A 25,680-nucleotide genomic window follows, 5' to 3' on the forward strand; every position below is an offset into this window, starting at 1 on the left:
CTCCAGCAAAGAGTTCCAGAGCTTAATTATTCTTTGAGTGAAAAAATATTTCTTCCTACTTATTTCCATTTAACTTCCTTGAGTGTCCTCTAGTCTTTGTACTTTTGGAACAAGTAAAAAATCTTGAGAGACCTCAGAGAGGTTCTGGCAGGACCTGAAAGATTTGCTTAATAAATCCTTGGAGATGGGGGAGAGGTTCCACAGAAATGGAGAAGAGCAGATTTGGTCCCTCTTCACAAAAGTGGAAACAGAGAAGAAGTGGGAAACTATAGGCCGGTAAGCCTTACTTCAGTAGTTGGAAAGGTAATTGAGGCGCTGCTCAAGGAAGGGATTGTGAGTTTCCTGGAATCCAACTGGTTACAAGATCTGAGGGAACAACATGGTTTCACCAAAGGAAAATCATGCTAAATAGTGGAAACATAAAGAATAACATGGTTCAATGGTACAGAGTCAGCATGGATTCAGCCATGGGAGGTCTTGCCTCGCCAATTTGCTTCATTTCTTTGAAGGCGTGAATAAACATGTGGATAAATTTGAGCCGGTTGATGTAGTGTATATAGCTTTTCAGAAAGCTTTTGAAAAAGTTTCTCATGAGAGACTCCTGAGAAAATTAAAGAGTCATGGGATAGAAGGCAATGCTCTATTGTGGATTAGGAATTGATTATTGGACAGAAAACAGAGGGTAGGGTTAAATGACCATTTTTCTCAATGGAGGAGGGTGAATAGTGAAGTGCCACAGGGATCTGGACTGGGACTGGTGCTATTTATCATATTTATAAATGATCTGGAAATCGTAATGACGAGTGAGATGATTAAATTTGCGGATGACAATAAACTATTCAAAGTTATCAAAATGCATGTGGATTGTGAAGAATTGCAGGAAAACCTTAAGAAACTGAAAGACTGGGCATCCAAATGGCAGTTAAAATTTAATGTAGACAAATGCAAAGTGATGCACATTAGGAAGAATAATCTGAATCATAGTTATCTAATGCTAGGATCCACTTTAGGAGTCAGCACTCAAGTAAAAGACCTAGGTGAGACAATACGCTGAAATCTTCTGCCCAGTGTGCAGCAGCGGCCAAAAAAGCAAACAGGATGCTAGGAAATATTAGGAGAGGGATGCAAAATAAGACCAAAAATATTATAATGCCTCTGTAACACTCCGTAGTGCGACCTCACCTTGAGTATTGTGTTCCGTTCTGGTCACCATATCTCAAAAAAGATATAGCGGAATTAGAAAAGGTTCACAGAAGAGCGACCAAGATGATAGGGGGATGGAACTGCTCCCGTATGAGGAAAGGGTAAAGAGGTTAGGGCTTTTCAGCTTCTAAAAGTGACGGCTGAGGAAGGATATGATTGAGGGCTACAAAATCCTGAGTGGGACGTGTGGAGGTGAATCCGTTTTTCTCTCATTCAAAAAGTACAAAGACCAGGGGACACTCAATGAAATTGCAAGGGAATCCTTTTAAAATAAGTAGGAGGAAATATTTTTTCACTCAGAAGAATAGTTAAGCTCTGAAACTCGTTGCCAGAGGATGTGGTAATGATGGCTAGTTTATCTTGGTTTAAAAAAGGTTTGGATATTTTCCTGGAGGAAAAGTCCTTAGCCTGTTATTGAGATGGACATTGGGGAAGTCACTACTTGCCCTGGGATTGGTAGCATGGAATGGTGCTACTAATTGTATTTCTGCCAGGTACTTGTGACCTGGATTGGCCACTGCTGGAAGCAGGATACTGGGCTGGATAGACCATTGGCCTGACCCAGTATGGCTGTTCTTATGCTCAGAGTGTTTTTTGTGAGAGTGAGAACGGTTGCTCTGAGAAAAGGACCACTATTGAGGTTCTCTGAAGCTCCCAACACCCCAGATCTCTATTCAGGATCATTAACCCACTCCCAAGCACGACTGCAGATGAATTGGAGCATTAGTGCGGTGTGTGTATGTGATCCCCTGTGACACGGTCTATAGAGAAAAGTGTGTGATTTATCCCTGTGACCCGGGCCAGACGCGGCGAGACCTGGGTTACACATGAAAAACTAAACAAAATGAATTTTTGGCCTCCACACCCCCTAATGACTAGTGTGGCTTTATCCTTATTTATTTATTTACTAGGATTTATTTATTGCCTTTTTGAAAGATTTCATTCATTGCCCTGCAGACCCTGCTGGTATTTCTCCTTTAGATATTGGTGATTTGTTTTTATTACTATAGGAGGTAGACGCACATAATTTTATTTGTATTGGATATTTTCAATATTTATGTAGACATGAGCAGGCTGATTTTCAATAGCAGTCATAGTGGTCAACAGCTGTGCTCACTGCACAAGTGCTTTAAAAAAATAAATCTGGGGCACTTCCAGGTATAACATTAGCGTTTTAGTTGCAAAAGAGCCAGTTAGATGTTTAGAAAAGGGGCATGGTTTTGAGAGGAGTGAGGGTAAGCACAAAACTTGTATGTTCAGCAAGAAAATTCAGCTGCTAAATGTGTAATGTTATAATTACAGCTTCTAATTTTAGGTTTTAACCGATAAAGACTGATAAAACACCCCTCAAGCATAAAAAAGAAAAATTGGGAATTTATTGGAAAACACAACTTTCACTTTCCCTTATACACTCCTCCCCTGGCTTGTCTTGTGTCCTCCTCTCACTGTTTGTGCCTTTCCTGCATTGATGACTCCTAAGTGACGCAAAAAACCCCATTTTTTATCTCTCCTGAAATAGTGTCCCTGATGCAAAACACCAATAAACACTGATTTTTTTGTAGCTTCATATAGCTCCTAATTAACTGGAAAATATTTACAAGGGTTTCAACAGGCAGGAGAGGCTCCTGCCCAGATAAATGCCACTGAGCTGACCATCTGGCAATAATCAGTAGCCTTTAAGCACATAGAGGGGCATAATCGAAAGGGGCGCCCAAGTTTTTCTGAGGACGTCCTCACAGAACGTCCCTGTGAAGGGGTGGGGAAACCCGTATTATCGAAACAAGATGGACGCCCATCTTTCGTTTCGATAATAGTCGGGGACGCCCAAATCTGGAAATTTAGGTCGACCTTAGAGATGGTCGTCCTTAGAGATGGTCGTTTCTGATTTTCGGCGATAATGGAAACTGAGGACGCCCATCTCAGAAACGACCAAATCCAAGTCCTTTGGTCATGGGAGGACCCAGCATTCGTAGTGCACTGGTCCCCCTCACATGCCAGGACACCAACCGGGCACCCTAGGGGGGCACTGCAGTGGAATTCATAAAATGCTCCCAGGTACATAGCTTCCTTACCGTGTGTGCTGAGCCCTCCAAACCCCACTACCCACAACTGTACACCAGTACCATAGCCCTTATGGGTGAAGAGGGGGCACCTAGATGTGGGTACAGTGGGTTTGTGGTGGGTTTTTAAATAATTATTATTTATTTATTAATATATTACGAATGTTTAACAAGTACAATACTTGATAAGTAATACAGGCATATCAATTGACTAATAAATAAGTCAATAGAAATGCAAGAAAATAGTAAAAGAAAAATATGAGCCTTCTTTAGACCACAATTGTGAGGGAAGGAGATACATTTTCAGGAGAGAATTTAAGGAATATTATTAATTTGTATATAGTTTAACACACATTACACCCGATTCATTATACACTTAAATCAATCCAGCGTAAGATGTACTATCATGCTGATCCCAACTTTTTTTGATTGACAAAGGCATTTACTTATTCTGGTTGAAAGAAAATGTATTTAAGCCCTAAATATTTAACCACACATTTGCAAGGATAGTTTAAATAGAAGCTCCTATCTCTAGGGCTTCTTTCCTTAGGGCTAGGAACTCTCTTTTTCTTTCCTGAGTTTGTCTTGTAACATCCGGGAACATCCATATCTTTTTCCCATGAAATAAAGATTGTGATTTTCTGAAAAATAAACGTTTAACTGCTTCCAAATCCTGTTGAACACAAAAGATACCAACAAAGTTCAGAGTTTTCTGATATGGATGATTAGAGAATCTCAGTTAAATTTAAGTTCAATTATTTTTCATTTTCTTGAAGTGGAGGTTGAGATTCCATCTCTAATTGAAGTTCTGGGGTCTTTTTATTTGGTGCATAAAATATGCAATTTAATGTAGGAATAAAGTCAGAGGAATATCCCAGAATTTCTATTAAGTACTTTTTAAAAGCATCCAATGGAGAAATCCCAATCGAATACGGAAAATTCAAAAAACGAAGATTCATTAGACGATTATAGTTTTCTATTTGTTCTTTCTATGAATCAAAGTCTTATCTTTGATATTCGTTGTAGCAAAAGTCTTGAAGGTTTTTCACTTCCTCATTTACGACTGTTGTTTGATTCGTAGAGTCTTCTTTCAACGTTTCAAAGGAATTAGAAAGTTCAACTGTACTTACTAATGTTGAAATTTCTGCGGTGGAGTTGGTCAGCTTAACATCTAGCTTTTGGAGAGCGTCACAAATGCTCTCCAACGTTACCGTCCCCGGTCTAGTTGTCAAAGATCTCATTGTCTGCAGGCCTTGAGGCCACAGACCTCCGTTAGTTGAATTTTCACCAGAGCCGCTAGTCCAGGGTCGTGGTTCACTGACTTCTGGTTTTAGCGATCCTGGTTGGGAAAAACAACCTTCGGGCGGAGGCGGTGGATTGCGCTCTGCAGGTGATAGGGTGGTATCTAGCCCCAAGTTGCAGGGGTCTCCTCCTCCTGGAACAGCAGGACTCCCTCCGGTTTTCAAATCGGGTGTCCTCGAAGCGAACCTCTCAATGGTGAGTTGCGAAGGTGAGGAGGTTCTGGTGGCAGAGGCTCCAGCCTTTACTAGACCTTTCCTTTTGGTATGAGGCATTTTAAATCTAGGAATATTATAAGTACATAAGTACATAAGTAATGCCACACTGGGAAAGGACCAAAGGTCCATCGAGCCCAGCATCCTGCCCACGACAGCGGCCAATCCAGGCCAAGGGCACCTGGCGAGCTTCCCAAACGTACAAACATTCTATAAATGTTATTCCTAGAATTGTGGATTTTTCCCAAGTCCATTTAGTAGTGGTTTATGGACTTGTCCTTTAGGAAACCATCTAACCCCTTTTTAAACTCTGCTAAGCTAACAACACAAGAGGTCTCAGCAACGATCTTTGTGCGCTGCCATCTTGACTCCTCCCCCCTTGTGGTGGGTTTTGAAAGGCTCACATTTACCACCCCAAGTGTAACAGGTAGGGGGGGATGGGCCTGGGTCCACCTGTCTGAAGTGCACTGCACCCACTAAAACTGCTCCAGTTTTAGTCATACTGCTGTCAGGGACCTGAGTATGACATTTGAGGCTGGCAAAAAATATTTTTAAACATGTTTTTGAGGGTGGGAGGGAGTTAGTGACCACTTGGGAAGTAAGGGGAGGTCATCCTCGATTCCCTCCGGTGGTCATCTGGTCAGTTCGGGCACCTTTTCGTGGCTTGGTCGTAACAAAAAAAAGGACCAAGTAAAGTCATTCAAGTGCTCGTCAGGGACGCCCTTCTTTTTTCGATTATGGGTCGAGGACGCCCATGTGTTAAGCACGCCGCAGTCCCGCCTTCGCTACGCCTCCGACATGCCCCTGGGAACTTTGGTCATCCCCGCGACGGAAAGCAGTTGGGGGTGCCCAAAATCGGCTTTCGGTTATACCGATTTGGGTGACCCTGAGAGAAGGACACCCATCTTGCGATTTGTGTAGAAAGATGGGCGCCCTTCTCTTTTGAAAATAAGCCTGATAGTGCCACTGAATGTTGCCTGTGACTGGCAAGCTTTTTCGGATTAGTGCCAGGGTCATCAGGGGACAGAGCTTGGGCGAAGCTGGCACTTAACCGATTAATGGCAATATTCACTAACTGGTTAAGTAAGCAGATAAAGGGGCCCTTTTACCAACCAGTGGTAGGGTTACCACTGGGGTAGCATGCAGCAAATTGGCGCTACTACCAGGCTCTCCCAGGAGCCCGGCGATAATTCCGGTTCTGCTGTGCTCCATTTCCAGCAATAGACAATAGCTTTTATTTTCTAGCACTGACGGTTGGGGAGTAGGCATGCTCAATGTTAATCGGGCAGTGCCGTGCACTGCCCGATTACAGCCAGGTTACCACTGGAGCCCTCACCACCTCCTAAATAGGCGGCAGTAAATGGCCGCGAGCCAAATTTTTAAGTAGTGCACTGCCTTTATTGGGAAAATGCCCTTTTACCTGCTGCAGTAAAAGGTGGCCTTGGCGCCATGCAATCCTATGTGCTGACTCTACCATGGGCCACCACCACCTCCTGCAGAAGGGCATTCCAGCTATTTACCACCCTCTCTGTGAAAAAGTACATCCTGACATTATTCCTGAGTTGGTCCCCCACAACCTCAATTCATGTCCTCTAATTCTATCACCTTCCCGTCTCTGGAAAAAGGTTTATATGTAAATTAATACCTTTCAAATATTTGAACATCTGTAACATACCACCCCTGTCTCTCCTTTCCTCCAGGGTATACATGTTCAGGTCCTCAAATCTCTCCTCATACGTCTTGCAATGCAAACCCCATATCATTTTGGCTGCTTTTCTACTACTACTACTACTACTACTTACCACTTCTATAGCGCTCTCTGAACTGCTTCAAGTCTTTTTATGTCCTTAGCAAGATAAGGCCTCCAGAACTGAACGCAATACTCCGGGTGGGTCCTCACAAATGACTTGTACAGGGGCATCAACACCTCCTTCCTTCTGCTGGTTACGCCTCTCTCGATGCAGCCTAGCATCCTTCTGGCCATGGCCATCGCCTTGTCACATTGTTTTGTCACCTTGAGATTCTCAGACTCCATCATCCCAAGGTCCTTTTCATGAGCTGTGCTTATCAATTTCTCTCCTCCTATCTGGTACATCTCCTTTGGATTTCTGCACCCTAAGTGCATCACTCTGCACTTCTTGGCACTAAATTTCAACTACATACAATATCAACTAGCACAGTGTAAAACTGAATAGCCTGAAAATACATAAAATGATATGATGCAATGTGCTCAGTTCATGCAAATGCACCCATAGTGGCCAGGAGTTAAACTGATTCAACCACTACTACACTTTCAAAGTTCCACTGATAACAAATTTTAATCATCAAACTGAATATCAAACAAATAATACAAAAAATGCAACAAAAATGAGATGTTGATGTTACTGCTGAAAAATCTTGCACACTACAAAATGAAACGTATTTATCCTGCGAAACAATCTTGAATGTCCTCATGATTGTTGATATCCTGGAAAAAAGTCCGCTCTTTCCTGATGAAATGAAATCAACAAGTGATAATATAAGGGACCCTTCCACTTTAATCCAGGTCAACCCGATGCATACACAATGGCTTCATATCCCATAAAAATGGTGTGAAAATTGATCGCTTGTTTCACTGCAGGTCACTGCTTTGCTCCACAGCTCCTCTTGAGGCAGGGTGCATTGTTGTGTATATTTAATATGAGTATTATCTGTATTCAATCGCATTATGTGTATAATAGACAACAGGCATATTTTCAAAGCACTTAGCCTTCCAAAGTTCCATAGGTGTGTATTAGGACTGATTTTCCTATAGTTTGCAGTATCCTGTGATTGACTTCTTGTGAGCTTTCCCTATTGGCTGTTAGCTCTGAGCTAGGACCGGACTTCCCTCTCTGCCCCTGTGGGCTGTGTGAGAGTGCCCAGTCTTCCTTGTATGCCTTGGTGATCAGCAGCTGTTCTAGGGAGCTAATCCCTCCTTAATCTACTGCAATTCCATCAGATTTTTCAGTATTTCCCCATGTTATTCCCCTTTTATTTGCCCTGAATTTCTCTCCCTTATGTCCTTTGAGATTTACAGCTTTTCCTCTCAGCTGGGCTGGGTTCTGGCTAACTCCTTGCCTCTGGAGTGGCTATATTCAGAAGGCAACAATTATGTCTAAGCAACTGAACTGTAAATTGGATTTTCTTTGTTTACTCTGAGTACTACAATAAAGAAGATTTGCTTAAGAACTGAGAGTCTACTGGTAAAGCTTCCACTTGGGGATGGTTTAAACTGGATGTTGAAGGTACTCTATACTTTGCCTAGAACAGCACACTCTCTGAGCTCCCTCAATATCCTGGGATAGATCACATCCAGTCCCATTGCTTTGTGCACCTTTAAGTTCTTTAGCAATAGATGCTTGACTTTGTTTGTTTTCTAATTTTTTAAGAACTTCTATTCGTTCAGCCAGTGTTAAAGTCTTACCGTTCCGCTGATGAAAACAGTCTCTACTGGCGAGCGATTCCTGATGGAACACTTGCATTTAAACATGCCGAAACTACTGGAGGTAAAACGTTGAAGGACCGACTGACGATCCTCCTTTGCTGCAATATGGATGGAAGTGAGAAGTTGGAACCCCTCGTCATGTTTGGAGAACCATATTGGTTTCCTTTTTCTCATGCTTTTATTTACTCTCCTCACATAACGGTCAGTAACCATTTTTATAGCTCATTTCAGCTTGGTCCCATCCCATCAGCTCTTTCTTCAGGTACTCCCCCATTTTACCAAAGTCAGTGTGCTTGAAATCCAAAGATTTTGAGTTCATGTGGCTGCCCTCCGCTTTAGCTGTCATATCAAACCAAACTGTTTGATGATCACTACTGCTAAGGTGGCCATCCACTCGGAAATTAGACACACTTTCCCCATTTGTGAATACCAGATCCAGCATTGCTCCTTCTTTCACTATTTATCTGTGCAGAAGACTTTGAAAGGCATCCATGATCTCTCTACTTCTTTCCTATTCTTCAGTTAGAACTTTCCAATCCATATCTTGCAGGTTGAATTCTCTCAGCAACAGTACCTCCCCTATCTTCCCATCTTTTGGATATCTCTATTAAGTTGCTATGATTATGTCAACATCCATGTGGACAGAGGTTCCATCTTCTCTTTTTAAAGCAATCTGTATCGCTTCTTTATCTCCCCAAGACCCTGCATTTCAGTTGCTTTGATATTGTTTCCCACATATACAGCTGCCCCTCCACTTTTTTGACCATCTCCTTCTTAAATAGATTATAGCCCAGTATGTTTGTGTCCCATTCATGGGAGTCATTGAACCATGTCTCTGTGATAGTAACAATATGTAAATATGTCTCTATCATTGGGATATGCAGATCATTAATTTTGTTGTTTAGACTGCAAGCGTTTGTAGTCATTGCTTTCCAGCTACATTTCATCAATAGTTTAAACCCTGTCAGGCTTACAATCTAATTTTGTACCTGAGACAATGGAGGGTTAAGTGACATGCCCAAGATCACAAGGAGCAACAGTGGGATTTGAACCAGGCACCCCTGGATGTCCAGCCTAGTGTGCTAACCACTAAGGTACTTCCCCATTGCATGGCAACATTTTTTGCCCTGCTCTGAGGCACTGCACAGAAATGGAATAAGGTACATCCATCATTAGGAAATACAATATAAAGGGCATCAAATCATAAAAACCAATTGAAATAAACAAATTATTGCACTACTCAAATCTTCTATAAACAAGTCTGGTTCATGTTTCAAAACTGAGCCACAGAAGCTATCGGATTTGTAAAATGGCAAGCACAGATGTTTTGCAGCCCTAAACATTTAGAACTGCCAGCAATTTCAGAAACTTGGACGTAACAAATAGCAACATTTACAGCCTTCCCATCTAGATGGTTTTTAAAGGCTTATGTAAATGTCATGCTTGCCATTTTACAATCTCTGGCAGAGGGTAGCATCGGAAGGTTTGTACTGGCTCCAAAGCAGCAGTTCTTGTCCCACAAGGGAAACCTTACCTCAGACAGTACAAGGGCTAGAATGATGTACATGTTGAGAACCAGACAAGATCACAGAAGGGACCCACTGCACCCCAGAGAGAGAGAGAGAGAGAGAGAGAGGGGAAGGTGAGGGGCAAGAGGTATTTGGCATGATATTGGAAGGCAGGGTAGGTAACAGGTGTGGAGAAGGAGGGGTTTCAGATAACATATATGGGTGGACAAGAAATGGCAATCAGGCTCACAGAATCTCAGCTCTCTCACAATCAGCCCCAATGCAGTGGTGACAGGGACATGCTGCAGTGGCACTTAATCATGATTTAAAGGTGGTCTAAGTCCCAACATTCATCTGGCATTGGATGTGCTATACGTAATTGAGGTTAGATGTCGCTGATACAGTGCCGCTTTTGATAGTTGCCCAATATTGCTCTCGACACGCCTCCACCTGCCCCATATATTTTAATGGCTTACACATTTTATCCTGCCCTTTTGTAAAATACCAGTTTATATCTTTTGGCTACTAATACTTAGTAATATGCTGAGATTGGGACATTTAAAGTACAAATAGTACTTGTAAAATTACCAGCTAAGGGGTCCTTTTATTTATTTTTGTTACATTTGTACCCCACGCTTTCCCACTCATGGCAGGCTCAATGCAGCTTACATGGGGCAATGGAGGATTAAGTGACTTGCCCAGAGTCACAAGGAGCTGCTTGTGTCTGACGTGGGAATTGAACTCAGCTCCTCAGTTCCCCAGGACCAAAGTCCACCACCCTAACCACTAGGCCACTCCTCCACAAAGGCATGCTAGCGTTTTTAGCGTGAGCTAAAATTAAGCATGTGCTCAACGCTAAAGACACCCACAGGAATATATGGGTGTCTCTAGCATTTAGTGTGTGCTAAAACTTAGCGCATACTAAAAATGCTAGCACACCTTTGTAAAAGACCCCCTTAGTTTATCGGAGAAGCAGTTAATAAATGTTTTAAATTACCTTAAAGTTGTTCTGGGTCTGGATACGACATAGATAGACACTCAAAGCTAGAGATTGGAAAGGGGAAGAAGGCAGGGGTTCTCAGCTCTAGTCCTTGAGGGACAAATATTTGCCTGGTTTTCATAATGCCCACCATGAATATTCACCAGATATATTTGGATGCACCTGGTATAAAACCTGGGTGAATTTGCATGTTTTGGTTATGCTAAAAATTAGTCCTTGAAGACCAAAGTTGAAAACGCCTATCCTACACAAACCCCTTTCATTTTACATGCTAAGAATGCTACATGAAAGAATTAGGGTTTGATAAGATGCAATGTGATCACAAAAATATGTGCTACCATCTTGTTTGATATTATAAGAAAGTTGATGCACAGCTCCTGATGAAGCATGTAAAGTGAAACGGGTTTGGCCACCGTCGAGCCATAGCTAAATGCTCAACTACTTTTTATATATAAAAGAAGATAATATTTGAGAATAAAGGAATATTTGGAATTTTAATACATCGTGTTGATTATTTAAACGTGTACACTGGACTCTTCACTTGTTGATGTTCATCTTTTGAGTTAGAATCACAGTAGCCTTCCTCTTTTTGTAGTTATCCAGCAGTAAATGGCCATGTAGCAATTTTTAATTACTGCATGGCCATTTACTGGCCCTTTAAAAAAGGCCTTCTTACCGGCGGTGGTAAAAAATGGCCTCAGACTGTGACAATCCCACTTGCCGATGCTACCGTGGGCCACCTTTTACCGCTGTTTGTTAAAATACCCCCTTTGTTGATTAAAATGAGATGAGCTAACCTTCTAACATTTGCAATAAGAAAACAATATTTTAATTCCTAGGATTTCTCTGGAGCCTCTGAGTATCTCACTGTAAATCTACCCTCTCGTTCATCTTGTTATTTGGAGCGGCAAACTTATGGAACTGTTGAACGTTTGGCTTTCTGGTGTCAAAATTGAGGGCTTTTATTTACTAGATATGACTTTTTTTAGTTTGGGGGAATATTACTAGAGGCATGCTTCTTGTTCATTTTGTCCCATAGTGCACTGAGAGACTGCTATGTAACAATTTTAAATGAATTTGGAGATATTACATTTTCTTGATTGATTCTTATGAGGACGGTTTATGTGTTTTTCTTTGTTTTGAATTATTTATACTGGGGTTGAAACAATAACATTTGTGGTTTAAATAAAATGACTATTTTAAAAGGGATATGGGATGGGATTTGATATACTACCTTTCTGTGGTTACACTCAAAGCAGTTTACATATTATATACAGGTACTTATTTTGGACCTAGGGCAATGAAGGGTTAAATGACTTTTCCCAGGGTCACAAGGAGCTGCAGTGGGAATCAAGCCTGGTTCTCCTAGTCTGCAGACTTTTGCACTAACCATTAGGTTACTCCTCTTGTCAGAAAAATAGAAACTGTGGCGTAAATATTCAGCCGGTGGCGGTGAGCATTTTGCTGACTTCCACCAGCGTTATTCCTGGATATTCAATGCTGGGCATTTCCAAACTTTGGCATTAAATATCCAGTTTATGCAGCACTGGCTAAGTCAATAATCAGAACTTAACCAGCCATGGGTTGCTGCATAAAGATAGGACTGTATTTTATACAGTCTCATTTATGCAGTTACTTGGCCAGTTAAGCACTGAATATCAGCACTTAACCAGCCAACTGCTGACTCCACCCCCGGAATGCGCCCCAAATAGCCAATTTTCACTTAGACACTCACTGCTAATTTTCAGTGATGAGTGGATAGCTCTGAACAAGCAATTTAACTGTACTGTGGCCAGTTAAATCGGTTTGAATATTAGTCAGTGTATTTTTTACTCCAGGCCAATTCACATACAGACTATTTCATTAAGGGTCCTGTTTACTAAGGTACGCTAGCATTTTTAGCACATAATAAAAATTAGCGCAGGCTGTGTAGACACCCATAGGAATATTATGGGCATCTACACGGTTAGCGTGCACTAATGTTTAGTATGAGCTAAAAATGCTGGTGTGCCTCTAGCATGGCTTAGTAAACAGGGCCCTAAGATTTCTATCCCATTAGGCCAGTTTAAAAATTAGGCCTATGTAGAAAGTAATGCATCTAGAACTTTCACATGCAGTTTTGACTGTACAGACAATTAGTATAAAAACAGTGGGCCCGATATTCAGAAGAGAGGAGTTAGATGAGCATTTTTGGCCAGTTGAAACTTAACCGGCCAAACCAATATTCAACACTGGCCGGTTAAGTTTGAATTGGTTGAAGATAGGCCTAGTATTCATGTAGCCAAATATGGCCACCAAACTTGCGCTGAAAATCAGTGGATAGACGGTTATATCGTGCGAAATGACTGGCTATCTACTAGCCATCAACCGCAAATTTTCAGTGGACCATGGCTGGTTATGTCCCACTGAAAATTCACGGATAGCCAGTTATGGGGCATTTAACCAGCGAGATACTGATCCTGACCAGATAAATGCTTTTGAATATCAGGGGAGATTGATTTTAATCACTAAACTAAACAGATTTGAGAAGGAACTAAAGAAAACAAAAACACAGATGCATTTATATGGAAATCAAAGGATCTCATTTGAGGGTTATACATGTGTGGGCACTCCAGAGCTTTAGCTTCTACTATGTTGAGTAGTTGAGCTGAGCCCTTTGTGACACTTTAAAAATGTCCTCCCAACTGAAATGTAAAATCCTTCAGTTGTAAACGTAGTGCATGCAAATTGTAGGCTGTACCTTTGTATTTGCAGAATATTTTGATGTAATAGAAAAGATTGGTGCAGAGGTTGAATGGAGATGGCGTTCCAGACTTCCGTGTCATGTCCCTGATCAGTATGGCTCTCCCGAATTTCCACTCAGTGTCAGAATGTGCTTGGATCCTCTGGTACGTATCACTCATCATCGCTATCAAAAGGTTGATCAGCACAATCAAGGTCACTACCAAGTACACTCCGAAGACAAAGCGGACAATAACAAAGGTGAAATGGGGGGTCCTGTTGAGTGGAGGCAGGCACTCAGGATCAATAAGGCCAAAAAGAGAGAAAAATAAAACAACAGTAATATCAACTGGGTCCTGAATAGGGTAATCATTTTTTGCAGTTCCGTTTTCATTAACTATTGACTGGTTCATTTTTGGTTCAGGGTAGACGGGCTGGTACACTGCAGATAGCTGCATGGTGAAGGCCACATGGAACAAGCCCAGGATGACGGCAAACCGGGTCAGGTCCTTTATGAGGTCCCTGATAATGATAGCCCATGGACCAAAGAGATGATGAAAGGTAAGGAACTCCAAGAACTGCACGAAGGATAGAGTCATGGCAACTCCAAGGAAAATGTTTCTGGCAAAAAGGCAGTGCAAACGATCTGTGTCCATAAACAGAAAAGCTAGCAAATGGCAGAAGAAGGCGACAGCAGAAAATCCCAGGACAAACAGTCGAATCCATGCAAGGCCCACCCTTTCTCCAGGGTGGGTGAATTCTGAGACCAGTGTTCCAGACAGCCAAGCTAAAAGTAGCCATTCGTTCCAACCTGGTGTCATATGCCCTTCGTACACAGGACTCAGCGGAGGGTAAACAACAGTTAGAATAAACAATACAAGCAGGAATATATGGGATGCCAAATGGGTCATAAATTTCATAATTGGGATTTTGTTGAACCCGTGCTTGAGTGGTAAAGAGAACACCAACCAGACGAGAGGACACATCAAGAAGGAGAAAAACAAGAGGACTATTTTCCATGGTGCCCATTGCAGGCTGCCGTACCAGATATCTGACAGGTACTTCTGCACAGCCGGGTGTGCCACGACATCCTTTTGTTCACATTCAATTAAACAGTCCAGCATAGTTGTGCCCCTGTGATCCACAGCACGGAGAAGACAGCCAGCACTTTTGCTTCCCAAGGCCATGGAGAGAAGCTCTGTGGCCATGCATTCACTGTATTTGGCAGCATTGATGAGGTCCATGGCTCGCTCTTTCTCTCTTAGAGCCGCAACGCTGAATGCTTGAGAAAGCTTGATGGCTGTATCCAGGGGAGCGGTGGAATGGAGGACAAACTCCTCAATTGCTTTGTTGTTTTTCAGCTTCCCACAGATCATAAGGTCAAGAATAAACTATAAGAACAAACACAACAGTTAAAAGGACAAAATAAAAAAGTTTCAAAAAAAATGTCTTCACAAATCAAGTACTGAGAAAAAATGTATGTGGAAAATTACATTTCAAAGTAGCCTGACCCCTCCCCACCCAAATAATCAATACAGTTGGATTAAACAGTGGCACCATAGAAGCTATGGATACAATGTATGTGGTTATAGAATTTGAAGTTTGGAATTGATTGCTGTTGTGATAAGTAGTTTATGACCAGGGAATTAGGGAAACAGATACAAAGGTGAAAGCATCAGCCTTTCATTTCATTTATTACACTTTCCTCCTAATTCTTTAAACTTACATACATAAGTTATAGAACATAAGAATGTAAGTATTCTCATACTGGGACAGAATGAAGGTCCATCAAGTATACTGTTTCAAACAGTGGCCAATCAGGGTCACAAGTGCTTGGATCAGTATACTGGCTATCCTAGAAATAAATATTGGATTTTTCTTTGTGGAAATTATCCAAACCTTTTTTAAACCATGCTAAGCTAACTGCGTTTACCACATTCTCTGGCAATGAATTCTAGAATTTAATTACACATTGAGGGGTCCTTTAACAAAGGTGTGCTAAAGAAGCAGCAGAGGCAGCAGTAGGGATGGATGTGTGTGTGGGGGGGAGCGTGGATATGGAAGAGGCAGATGCTGGATTGGGGGGAGCAGTAGCAGTTTGAGTGGCAGTGGGAGGGAGGATGGGGTCTGCTGCGGCACCACTGAGAGTTTGCTGCAATATACCAGGATGCTGCGGCGCACAGTTTGATAACTGCTGTCATAAGGTCTTTCTTCTCTTTTATTGTGTTGTTCCTTGTGGAATTTTTTTGTGTTACTTTTGTACCCCGCGCTTTCCCACTCATGGCAGGCTCAATGCGGCTTACATGGGGCAATGGAGGGTTAAGTGACTTGCCCAGAGTCACAAGGAGCTGCCTGTGCCTGAAGTGGGAATTGAACTCAGTTCCTCAGTTCCACAGGACCAAAGTCCACCACCCTAACCACTAGGCATGTTACTGCCCTTAGTTGGTATTCAGCTAACTGAGTGACCAAAATCCATACCAGTCGATATTCAGTGCTGTATAAGCGACCAGGAATAGCTCCTGGCTGGTTAAATAGTGCTAAGCCGGCTAAATGCTAATATTCAATGTGAGATACCTGGTTAGGCTCTCCACAAATATTCAAGCATTTGGCCGGCTAAGTTTGACAGCCAAATCAAGGCTCCTAGATAGCAGGCCTACTTTTGCCTGCTATAAACTTAATTGGCCAGCGCTGAATATTTACTTGGCCGGTTAAGCCAGCCAAAAAACCCCAAATACTCAATGCTGGTCACTAGAAATGGAATTGAATATCCAGGCTCAGCGCCGATCGCAGCACATAGCCAGCCTGCCTCCTGCGGTCTGAATATCGGCCGGATAGTGTGCAACTGAAAAAGAGGCATGGACCTGGGAGGGGTATGGGCAGATGACAGGCATCTTAGTGGAGGCGTAGCCCAGTGGTTACTGCAGCAGACTTTGATCTTGCGGAAATGGGTTCAATTCCCACTGCAGCTCCTTGTGACTTAACCTACCATTGCCTCAGGTACAAATAAGTACCTGAATATATGTAAACTGCTTTGAATGTAGTTGCAAAAACCACAGAAAGGCAGTATATCAAGTCCCATTCCCTTCCCCTTATGCATATGGGTTAAAGAATACTAGCAGATAGGCACAAGCATTTATACCAGCCATAAACAGGTAACTAAGGACTTATGTTAGAATTGTATAAAGGCATATGCATAATTCCCGATCTAGAATTCACACTTGGCGTGTATCACCCCAGAGCCTAATATTAGGCAGCCTATAGAGAATTACCCTTTTTTACTCCACCTACCTACTAATTCTTAGCAGACAACAGTATAATATCCACAAATTAACACTCAAAGTACCTGTAAGAACTGCAGGTTTAGCTACAGATGCAAATTTCTTTGCTCGTGAGCTTCTGTATCTATATTTCACACACAAATATATGTGCATTCCCAGTCATGGGAACACACATGTTTTCATAAAATGTGTCTCCTTTGCAAGATGGTGGCAAGGTTTGTAAAGGGGTTGTATGGCTCCAGAGCCAATTGGCCTTCTCCCTTCTAAGCCTCCCAATCCCATAGTGGCTCTAAAGATACAAAAGCCCCATCACATGGCAAAGCCCTACTCCTTTCTACGCCCCATGCTTAAAAAAACAAACAAACAAACTGGGACCAACCCCCCTTCAATGACCCTTGGCCCACATTCACTCTTCAAAAAGTTAATGTAAACTTGGAGCCCTACCTGAAGGGGGCAGAAGTGATCTCCATTCACTTCTACTCTCCTAATGCTATCTTGGAAAACGGTACTGGTTGACCCCTATTGGAACATTTATAATGTATTTTCACAAAAAGGGCTTTATGCATTAAAACATAAAAATGCCTGTATTTTCATGTTTGCTGGTGTGTTTTTGTGCAATTTCTCCTGGATCCTATATATAGCGCTTTGACTTGCTTGCGCAAATTTGGGCATGTGCAACTTAATTGAGTAATGAACCAATTAGTGCTGGCAATTGGCATCTTAGAAAGCAATTATTAATTCTAATTGGATTTAATTAGCAGTTACGTGCATAAATTTAGGCACCGGATCCATGCCTATATTTTATGCGTGAGTCCGAAAAGGGGTGAGGAAATGGGAGGGCCATGGCTGGATTGGGAGTGTTTCTAGAATTTATGCATGTAGTTATAGAATAAATGGGATAAGCGCCTTATTTAGGCACATGGATTTATACCATGTTTCAGTTGGTACAAATGGCCATGTCTAAAGTTAGGCGTGATTCCCAGGCATAAGTACTATTTTAGAAACCTAGCTGAGTGCTATTTTTTTTTTTGTACCAATTTCTTAGGCGCTATATAGAGAAGCTAGCCCTTTAAGTTCCCCTTATGAAAAAGAACTGTGCAGCTTAGTATACTAGCCTCATAATAGAAATTCAGAAAGAAAAAGCAAAAGCCTCATCCCTAAAACTGTTTCAAGCCTCAAGGAGAATATTCTTATGTCAAGATCCTTTCTGGACTCTCACTATCCCAGCATGCTCCTGGATTCTGGACCTTACCAACAGTATAGAGAGGAGGAGGCCGATATTCCTAGGGTTACCATATTTGCCCTAAGGAAAAAGAGGACAAATGCCCCACCCCCTATCGCATCCCTGCCCCGCCCCTGCCACAACCTGCCCCACCTATGTAATACTTCACTCCACCCCCTGTCACAACCCATCCTGCCCCCTGTCACTTTGACCCCCCCCCCAAAAAAAATAATCTCCCCCATGTATATCCCCTCCCCAATTTTCCAGCCTCCCTCTACCCACGTGACTCCATTCACTAACCCTTCCCTCCCCCTCCTTTATCTTAATGTGGTGCCCTGATGATCTAGTGACCTCTTTGGGGCAGGAAAGAGCCCCAACTTTCCTGCCCAGTGCATCTGCAGGTTGTCTTGCTCCCGGCACATGATATTCTTATGTACCTTATCTGAATCTGTATTCTGAAATTCTTATTCCATTAATGTGAATGTTGTTGTAACATATTGTAAGCCACATTGAGCCTGCAAATAGGTGGGAAAATGTGGGCTACAAATGCAGCAAATAAATAAATACATAAATAAATGGCTATGCAGTAACACCAATCACCGCATGGCCATGTCTTTTTTCGGCCTTTTCACCCACTGTGGTAAAAAGGGCCTCAACAAGCAGCAAAAATGGCCCCCGCCGCTAGCGCAGGGATCTTGTTACCATAGCTTAGTAAAAGGGTCCCTTAGAGAATTCTGTACATTACATGCATAAGCAGGAACTTTGCTATGTCCTGTCCGGGTGAATGCCTCTTTGCAATTACACACTACAAGGTAGGCATGTTTCTACAAAAAAAGCACTTAGATGGGATATATGCAGGTATGTGTACACATAGATGCACGAATGTTAGCATTCAAATAATTTCTGTAAGTAAATATTAGTGTCCAGTTTAAAGAATTGTCCTTTTAGGGCCAGATTCAGTACATGGTGCTCACAATTAGGTACCGTGAAAAATCCGTGCTAAGTGCTGCTCTATAAAGCACGCTCTGGGCTGAGCACCCTTTATAGCATAGGGCCAAATTCTATATATGGCGCCTAAGAACTCCACGTGGAATAAATTTCTGCCTAAGCGTATTCTGTAAGCGGCGCTTATATGTAGGTGCGGTATATAGAATGTGCTTAGCTGATATCAGAGTGCTTAAAATTATGCACATCCATTTACACCAAGGGAAACATGGCATAAATGCCGGTGTGCAGATTTAGACGCACAGGGCCATATTCTATAATGGTATGCGTAAATTTTGGAACGCCCATGAAATGCCCAGTTGCCCGTCCATAACCATGCCCCTTTTTGGCTTCATGCATTCGAATTTAGGCGCAGTGCGTTATAGAATATTCTTATCGAGTTGCGCACCTGAATTCTAACTATTGCCAATTAGTGTTCATTATTGCTCATTAAGACTTGCTATCAATGCTGATTAGCTTGTTAAGCCAATTAAGTTATGCACGTTGTTATAGAATACATTTGGACTTTGGTGTGGAACACTAGATACAATATATAGAATCCAAGGGGTAATGCTTAGCGTGGATTCCAATGTCCAACTTTGGGTGCAAGGACTTTCACCTGCTGAAACCTGGTGTACATCCTGGCAAGCAAAGTTGGGCATATAACCCCAGTATTCTGGAATGCTCACATGCCCAAATTTACATATGCAATTTTAAGCGCTACTTATAGAATTTTGTGGTTTGTGTCTCCAAAAATTAACTGAACAACTATGCATGCAAATTTGAAAATAAAATTTATTCACATTGCTTCCCTAAATTTTTGGAACACCCCAACCCACCCATGCACCCTTTTGAGTTGATCACTAGACAGTTTGGAAGCACAGCATTATAGGCAGATAAGCATCCAAATTAGTGCTAATTAATGCCAATAATTGATTGTTAATGCTATCCCAGTACAAAGACTAAGAGGCACTCAATGAAGTTAAATGGTAATGCTTTTAGAATGAATAGGTGGAAATATTTTTTCACTCAAAGAACAGTTAAACTCTGGAGGATGTGGTAACAGCAGTTAGCTTATCTGGGTTTATATAAGGTTTGGACAAGCTCCTGGAGGAAAAGTCTATAGTCCACTACTGAGATAGAAATGGGGAAAGCCACTGCTTGCCCTAGGATCAGTAGCATGGAATCTTGCTACTATTTGGGATTTTATATTTAAAAAATGTAAAAATATATTTAAAAATTAAGCTTGAGTGAGCCTTGAATACGTTTCACAGCGCTGTCTTCACGTATTTAAACAAGCTAAGTAGTCACTTTTTTTGCTTTGTTTTCTATTTGAATAATTGCCCTTTTGGAAACTTTGGAAATTTATGTTGCAACAAATTTTTTGCTGTAAGTTTTCTTGACACATTTGATTTTATTTAAAAAAAAAACAGCCAAAGAGGTAAATAAAATACTGGAAATATTGAAGCAAATGATTGATGATGTTCTAAGGAGCTTGGACCCGAAGTAGCTGTGTGCTGTAAGAAATCTGATAACTCATCTTGGTGACTATCTGATGCCTCTCTGTCTTTTAATACAACATAAAAATGAAATATTAGTTGCTTTTGTTGTCATGGTAGCACTACTTCTACTTCTATATCTATCTATCTATCTATCTATCTATCTATCTATCTATCTATCTATCTATCTATCTATCTATATTTATATATAGTTTTCTCTAGAGTGGCATTTGTAATTCCCCCCCCCCCCCATTTTTTCTTGATTATTTGGGATTTTGCCAGGTATTTGTGACCTGAATTGGCCACTGTTGGAAGCAGGATAGAGGGTTAGGTGGATCATCGGTCCATCCCAGTATGGCTATTCTTATGTTCTAATTTGCATGCATATCTGCCCTACGTGTCCAAATTTGAGTGACCTATATATTTTTTATTGGACATAACTTAATACATTTCTTGATTAGCTTTCGAAGGTTGCCCTTCTTCGTCAGATCGGACGATCTGACGAAGAAGGGCAACCTTCGAAAGCTAATCAAGAAATGTATTAAGTTATGTCCAATAAAAAAGGTATCATCTTATTTTCTTTTCTATGTTTTATTTTGTTTGATTTCTATTGATAACCTTAAGAGTGGACTAACACGGCTACCACACTCCTCTACTTAAGTGACCTATATAGAATGCAGGGAATGGTATTTATAACCTCATTAAAATCTGATCCTGATTGAGTGGAAAATAGAAAAGAGCAGGAAGTAATAACACAGTTGAATCAAGGTTACACTTGTTCTACTTTCTGTACTGACCCGATGAAGGGAGTTTAACTTTTGAAAGCTAGTCACCAGTGAATTTTCAGGCTGCAACCTGCTTGCTGACCCTTCCTCATATATAACTCAAGTAACTAGAAGAGGGGCCCTTTTATAAAGGCGTGCGAAAAAGTGGCCTGCAGTAGTGTGGGCTTGTGTACTGGATGCGTGCTGGACCATTTCTCCACCACATCTGGGGAAAAAGGGACTTTTTGGGGGGCCGGGAAAAGGACGTGCAGCAAAATGAAAACTGTGTGTCTATTTATGGCCTGAGCCCTTACTGCTAAGTCAATGGGTGGTATTAAGGGCTCAGTTACCCGCAGCATTCACCAACTGCTGATTATCACTGGGAACATCCTCATGGTATAAAATAGAAAATTATTTTCTCCTGCAGGTTTTCAGTAAGTAGCAAACTCAGAATTGTCGCTGGGCGCACGCACTAGGTGGTGGTAATGCTGATTTCATGCACGCTGCATCAGGGGTGTTGCCAGACTTCGCGATGGAAGGGGGCCAGAGCGCAAGGTGGGGGGGCACATTTTGGTCTGCCACCCCCCACCGCCCTGCTGCTCCCCACCTACTGCCGCAACAAATACCTTGGCTGGTGGGGGTCCCCAACCCCTGCCAGCTGAAGCCTTGTCCAGCGCCAGTCTCTTACCTGCCCTGCTCTCTCTTCCCCACATGTCCTGAACACTCCTTTTAGTGAAACTGAGCATGCTCTGTTTCACTAAAAGGAGCGTGCCAGACATGAGGGGAAGACAGAGCAGGGCAGGCAACGCGGCGTGCTGGACAACTCTTCAGCTGGCGGGGGTTGGGGATCCTCATCAGCAAAACCAGGGGCCCAGAGGAACTTTGGGGGGGCCCAGGCCCCCGTGGTCCCATGTAGCTACGCCACTGCGCTGCATGCTCGTAGGCCCTTACGTGCCTTTGCAAAAGGGACCTTAAGTTTTGAGTATAGTGTGACACTGTCACTTCCCCCATCTGCTGAAAGCTTGCTTGCCTTTCTATCCTCGATGAGTCTGAGGGTGTTGTTGTTCTTCCTCAGCAAAAAGCTCACCACTTCCTGGTAGTTTTCTCCAGCTGCATATTGGATGGGCATCCTCCCTTCTTTACACTCCAGTGTCGGAGAGGCGCCACTCTCTATGAGGAATTGCACTGTGTCCAAAAAGCCAGATTGGGCAGCGAAGTGCAAAGGGCTCCACCCATTCTGCTTGGTTAAAGGGCATCAAATAAAGAGAAGATTGGTTTAATGTCAGGCAGTTAGAAATGTTCATGCACAGCTTTATTACTTATTACATGTCTCCCAGCACATTCAGTGCAGAAATTTTCTTCCTTAACTTCTGTAAAAACTCTGAATGGCTGGTTAATGGAATGCCTGATCACATTGCCAAACCTGCCTAAACAACAAGAGCATTCACAAACCAGAAAGCAGACAGAAACAAGAACAACCAAAAAGTATACTTGAAATTCACAGGCTTGGAACAGCTCATAAGCAAACCACAACTGCCTGTCGACTAATCAAGAATGGAAAGTTGGTATACGAAGAAAAAATGATGATATACGAACAAGACAGTGATAAAATACAGATACCATGTAGCCTGACAAGGAGCCAAAGTATTTGCATGCGATGAAGGTTGTGTTAAAGTCTAAGTGGAAAGTCGTTTTCTAAAAGGCTGGCACCTTGTCAGAGCAGCTAGAAGTGCTCATGAATACGCTTCTGTTTATTTTGTGTGAATTTCTCCTTCCTCCCCCCATACACTGTTCCTTTTAATTTGAGCAAGAGTCCTCCATCTAAAATCCTTCCAGTAGAGGGTGCTGTTTCACTATCGCAATTGAAAACACAGTATTGAAGCACGCCTCCCCCCCCCCCCCCCCCCCCCCCCACACTGGCAGCAATGCAATTGGAGGACTTCCACTCAGCTTAGAGGGAACGGTGCCTCCATCTCCTTGTAGGCATTTGTCAACACATTGGTTGATGCTGGAGCTTCCTCTGGTGCTGTGGGCAACGGATAGCAGCTGCTTGTGGAGCAGGTTGCTTATTCGGGATCACTGAGTTGAGGTGGTGAACAACCTTTGGACACAGGGCATGTGATTGTTGGAGTTGCAGCTGGATATTCATCTCTAAAGAGAGGATTCCGAACCCTTGCTCTGTGGTTTCCAGTCCAGCCCTAGAGGAACTTTTGGCCACTCCAGTTTTCAGAAAATGCACAATGAATATGCATAAGGCAGATCTTATATTACTACTAATCATTTCTATAGTACTACTAGACATAGTTAGTGCTGTACACATTATATGCAGGTACTTTCTTTGTCCCTAAAGGGCTCACAATCTAGGTTTTTGTACCTGGAGTAATGGAGGGTTAAGTGACTTGTTCAAGGAGTTGCAGTGGGAATTGAACCTAAGTTGCCAGGATCAAAGCCGACTGCACTAACCATTAGGCTACTCCTTCATCCTGTATTCACTATGAATATCCTGAAAAAACGTCTTGACTATTTTTCATAGTAGGGTCTCCTGGGATAAAAAAAAAAAATTCTCACACAAAGTTGCACCTACATTTTTGTAGGTACTTTTTTTTAAGGCAAAAGTATAATGCCAGATCAGGGGTAGACTGACCATTTGGCAACAGGCAGTGCACAAGGGTCCAGAAGCTCTAGAGGACCCAGAGGCGTTGCCTGCCACCAGCAGCGGTCCTACCTTGAAGGGCCCTGGTGGTCTAGTGGCTTCTTTGGGGTCAGCCGGACAGGAAAGAATCCCACAGCAGTGGCCAAAACAGATCTTATATGATTTAATTCCCTCATATATGTTATTTTGAATCTGTAGGCCTATATCTACAAGAAATCATCTTGTATGCTATTTTAAGTTGTTATTGTTCCCAAGTCCTAAGAGTACATGTTTTTGGAAACTATTTCAAACATCATTTCTCCATCAAGCAGCCAAATTCTGGACAGCTTTAACAGAAAATATCAGGTCTTTATCTAGCTCGATCTTTATAAAAAGGCCGTGAAAACTCAGATGTTTCAGAAGCATGTTTTGGGATAAAGCTGTGTTTAAGAGCTACTATTTTAGCTCCTAGATATTTTGATATGGTACGCTTCATCTTATCCACTTAGAACTATACTTGGTAAAAGTGGAATAAAAGATCTGTAACTGTAACGTTTTTCAGTCTTGAAGGGTGGAAAAAGAAATCCTTCAAAGTTATGGCTACAGATGTCTTCTAACTTCAAACATGTCTTCTAAATCCACTCCATCAATCCAGTTCAAAAAATGCCACTCACTCCAATAGTATAGTAAAGAGATAATTTAATGGATGAAGTTAAACGGGTAAGTTCATCTTTTACTTCATAGACAGATAAAAGCACGCAAAAAGGCAAAAAATATTTGAAAAATACAAACAGTAGTGGGGTTATTGACTCACCACATTTCCTCCTTTATTTAATTCTCTTTAGCTTCTTTCACACTTGGGTTTTCTCAGACAGGATCCTCAGTAGCATCTCTCCATTCTTGGATGAGTCTCAGATGGAATCTCCACTCACTTGCCTGTAGATTCCCCAGACCCAGGGGACACTAAATTGGCATTTTACCCACAAGTGAGTCAAGATTTCATTAACACAGAAAGTTGGAAGTATTATTTCTGTATGTCTTCCCCAGTAGCTGATTCTAGGCTCCTTTGTAGTATCTTGGACACACAGACTCAGAGTTTCGTCTTGCAAGAACTAGGAAGGATGATGTGACAGATCCTCCTTTACCCTTAAGGCAATGTTCTCCTTCAGACACAGCACTTTTCCTTTTATTTTGCCGCTTAGCCAGGTTGACTTGAGAATACACCCACTAAGCTCTCAGGTTTCTATTCCTTATACCACAGCCTGGATCGTGGGGGGTTAGGAAACAGTTTTGTTGGTTTAATCTGTCTTTATTCTTGTCCTGGGCCTAAGCCAGCATCTGGGACCCCACTGACTAGGGGAGGCTCTGCACCCCTCAGGTCAACTTTGCAGAAAGAAGATGCTTCCCTGTAACATAGTAACATAGTAGATGATGGCAGACAAAGACCTGTACGGTCCATCCAGTCTGCCCAACAAGATATACCTTATACTATGAGTTTGATACTAGACTTGGTCTTGATTTGTAGGAAGCCAGCTAGAAGGATCAGCAATAGTTAAACTACTACAGTGGGACTAGATCCAGTGATTATTATTCTCTTCATTCGAGCCCTTATTCCATTCTTTGAAAGAAGTTATTTTGGCTCTAATAGCCTCTTTTACTTCCCCTTTTAACCATGGTGGCTGTCATTTGCTCTTTTCCCCACCTTCTTAAATACGTGGAATGCATCGGATCTGGGCTTCCAAGATGGCATTTTTAAATAACGTCTGTGCCTGTTTTAAGTCCTAACCTTCGCAGTTGATCCTTTTAGTTTCTTTTTAACCATTTTCCTC

General features: G+C 42.1%; 1 protein-coding gene across 1 annotated transcript in view; it reads right to left on the bottom strand.

Moving 5' to 3' along the window:
- Positions 1 to 25,680, bottom strand: part of LOC115460153 (serine/threonine-protein phosphatase 6 regulatory ankyrin repeat subunit B-like) — a 182,981-nt gene that overhangs the window by 11,995 nt on the left and 145,306 nt on the right. Inside the window, exons 24-25 of the mRNA XM_030189994.1 lie at positions 22,250 to 22,456; positions 13,492 to 14,863 (exon numbers count right to left, since the gene is read on the bottom strand). Of these exons, the coding sequence (XP_030045854.1) occupies positions 13,492 to 14,863; positions 22,250 to 22,456 (1,579 nt within the window). The remainder of the gene's footprint in view (positions 1 to 13,491; positions 14,864 to 22,249; positions 22,457 to 25,680) is intronic.

The sequence above is a fragment of the Microcaecilia unicolor genome, chromosome 1 (assembly GCF_901765095.1).
Source record: "Microcaecilia unicolor chromosome 1, aMicUni1.1, whole genome shotgun sequence".
Taxonomy (NCBI): Eukaryota; Metazoa; Chordata; class Amphibia; order Gymnophiona; family Siphonopidae; genus Microcaecilia; species Microcaecilia unicolor.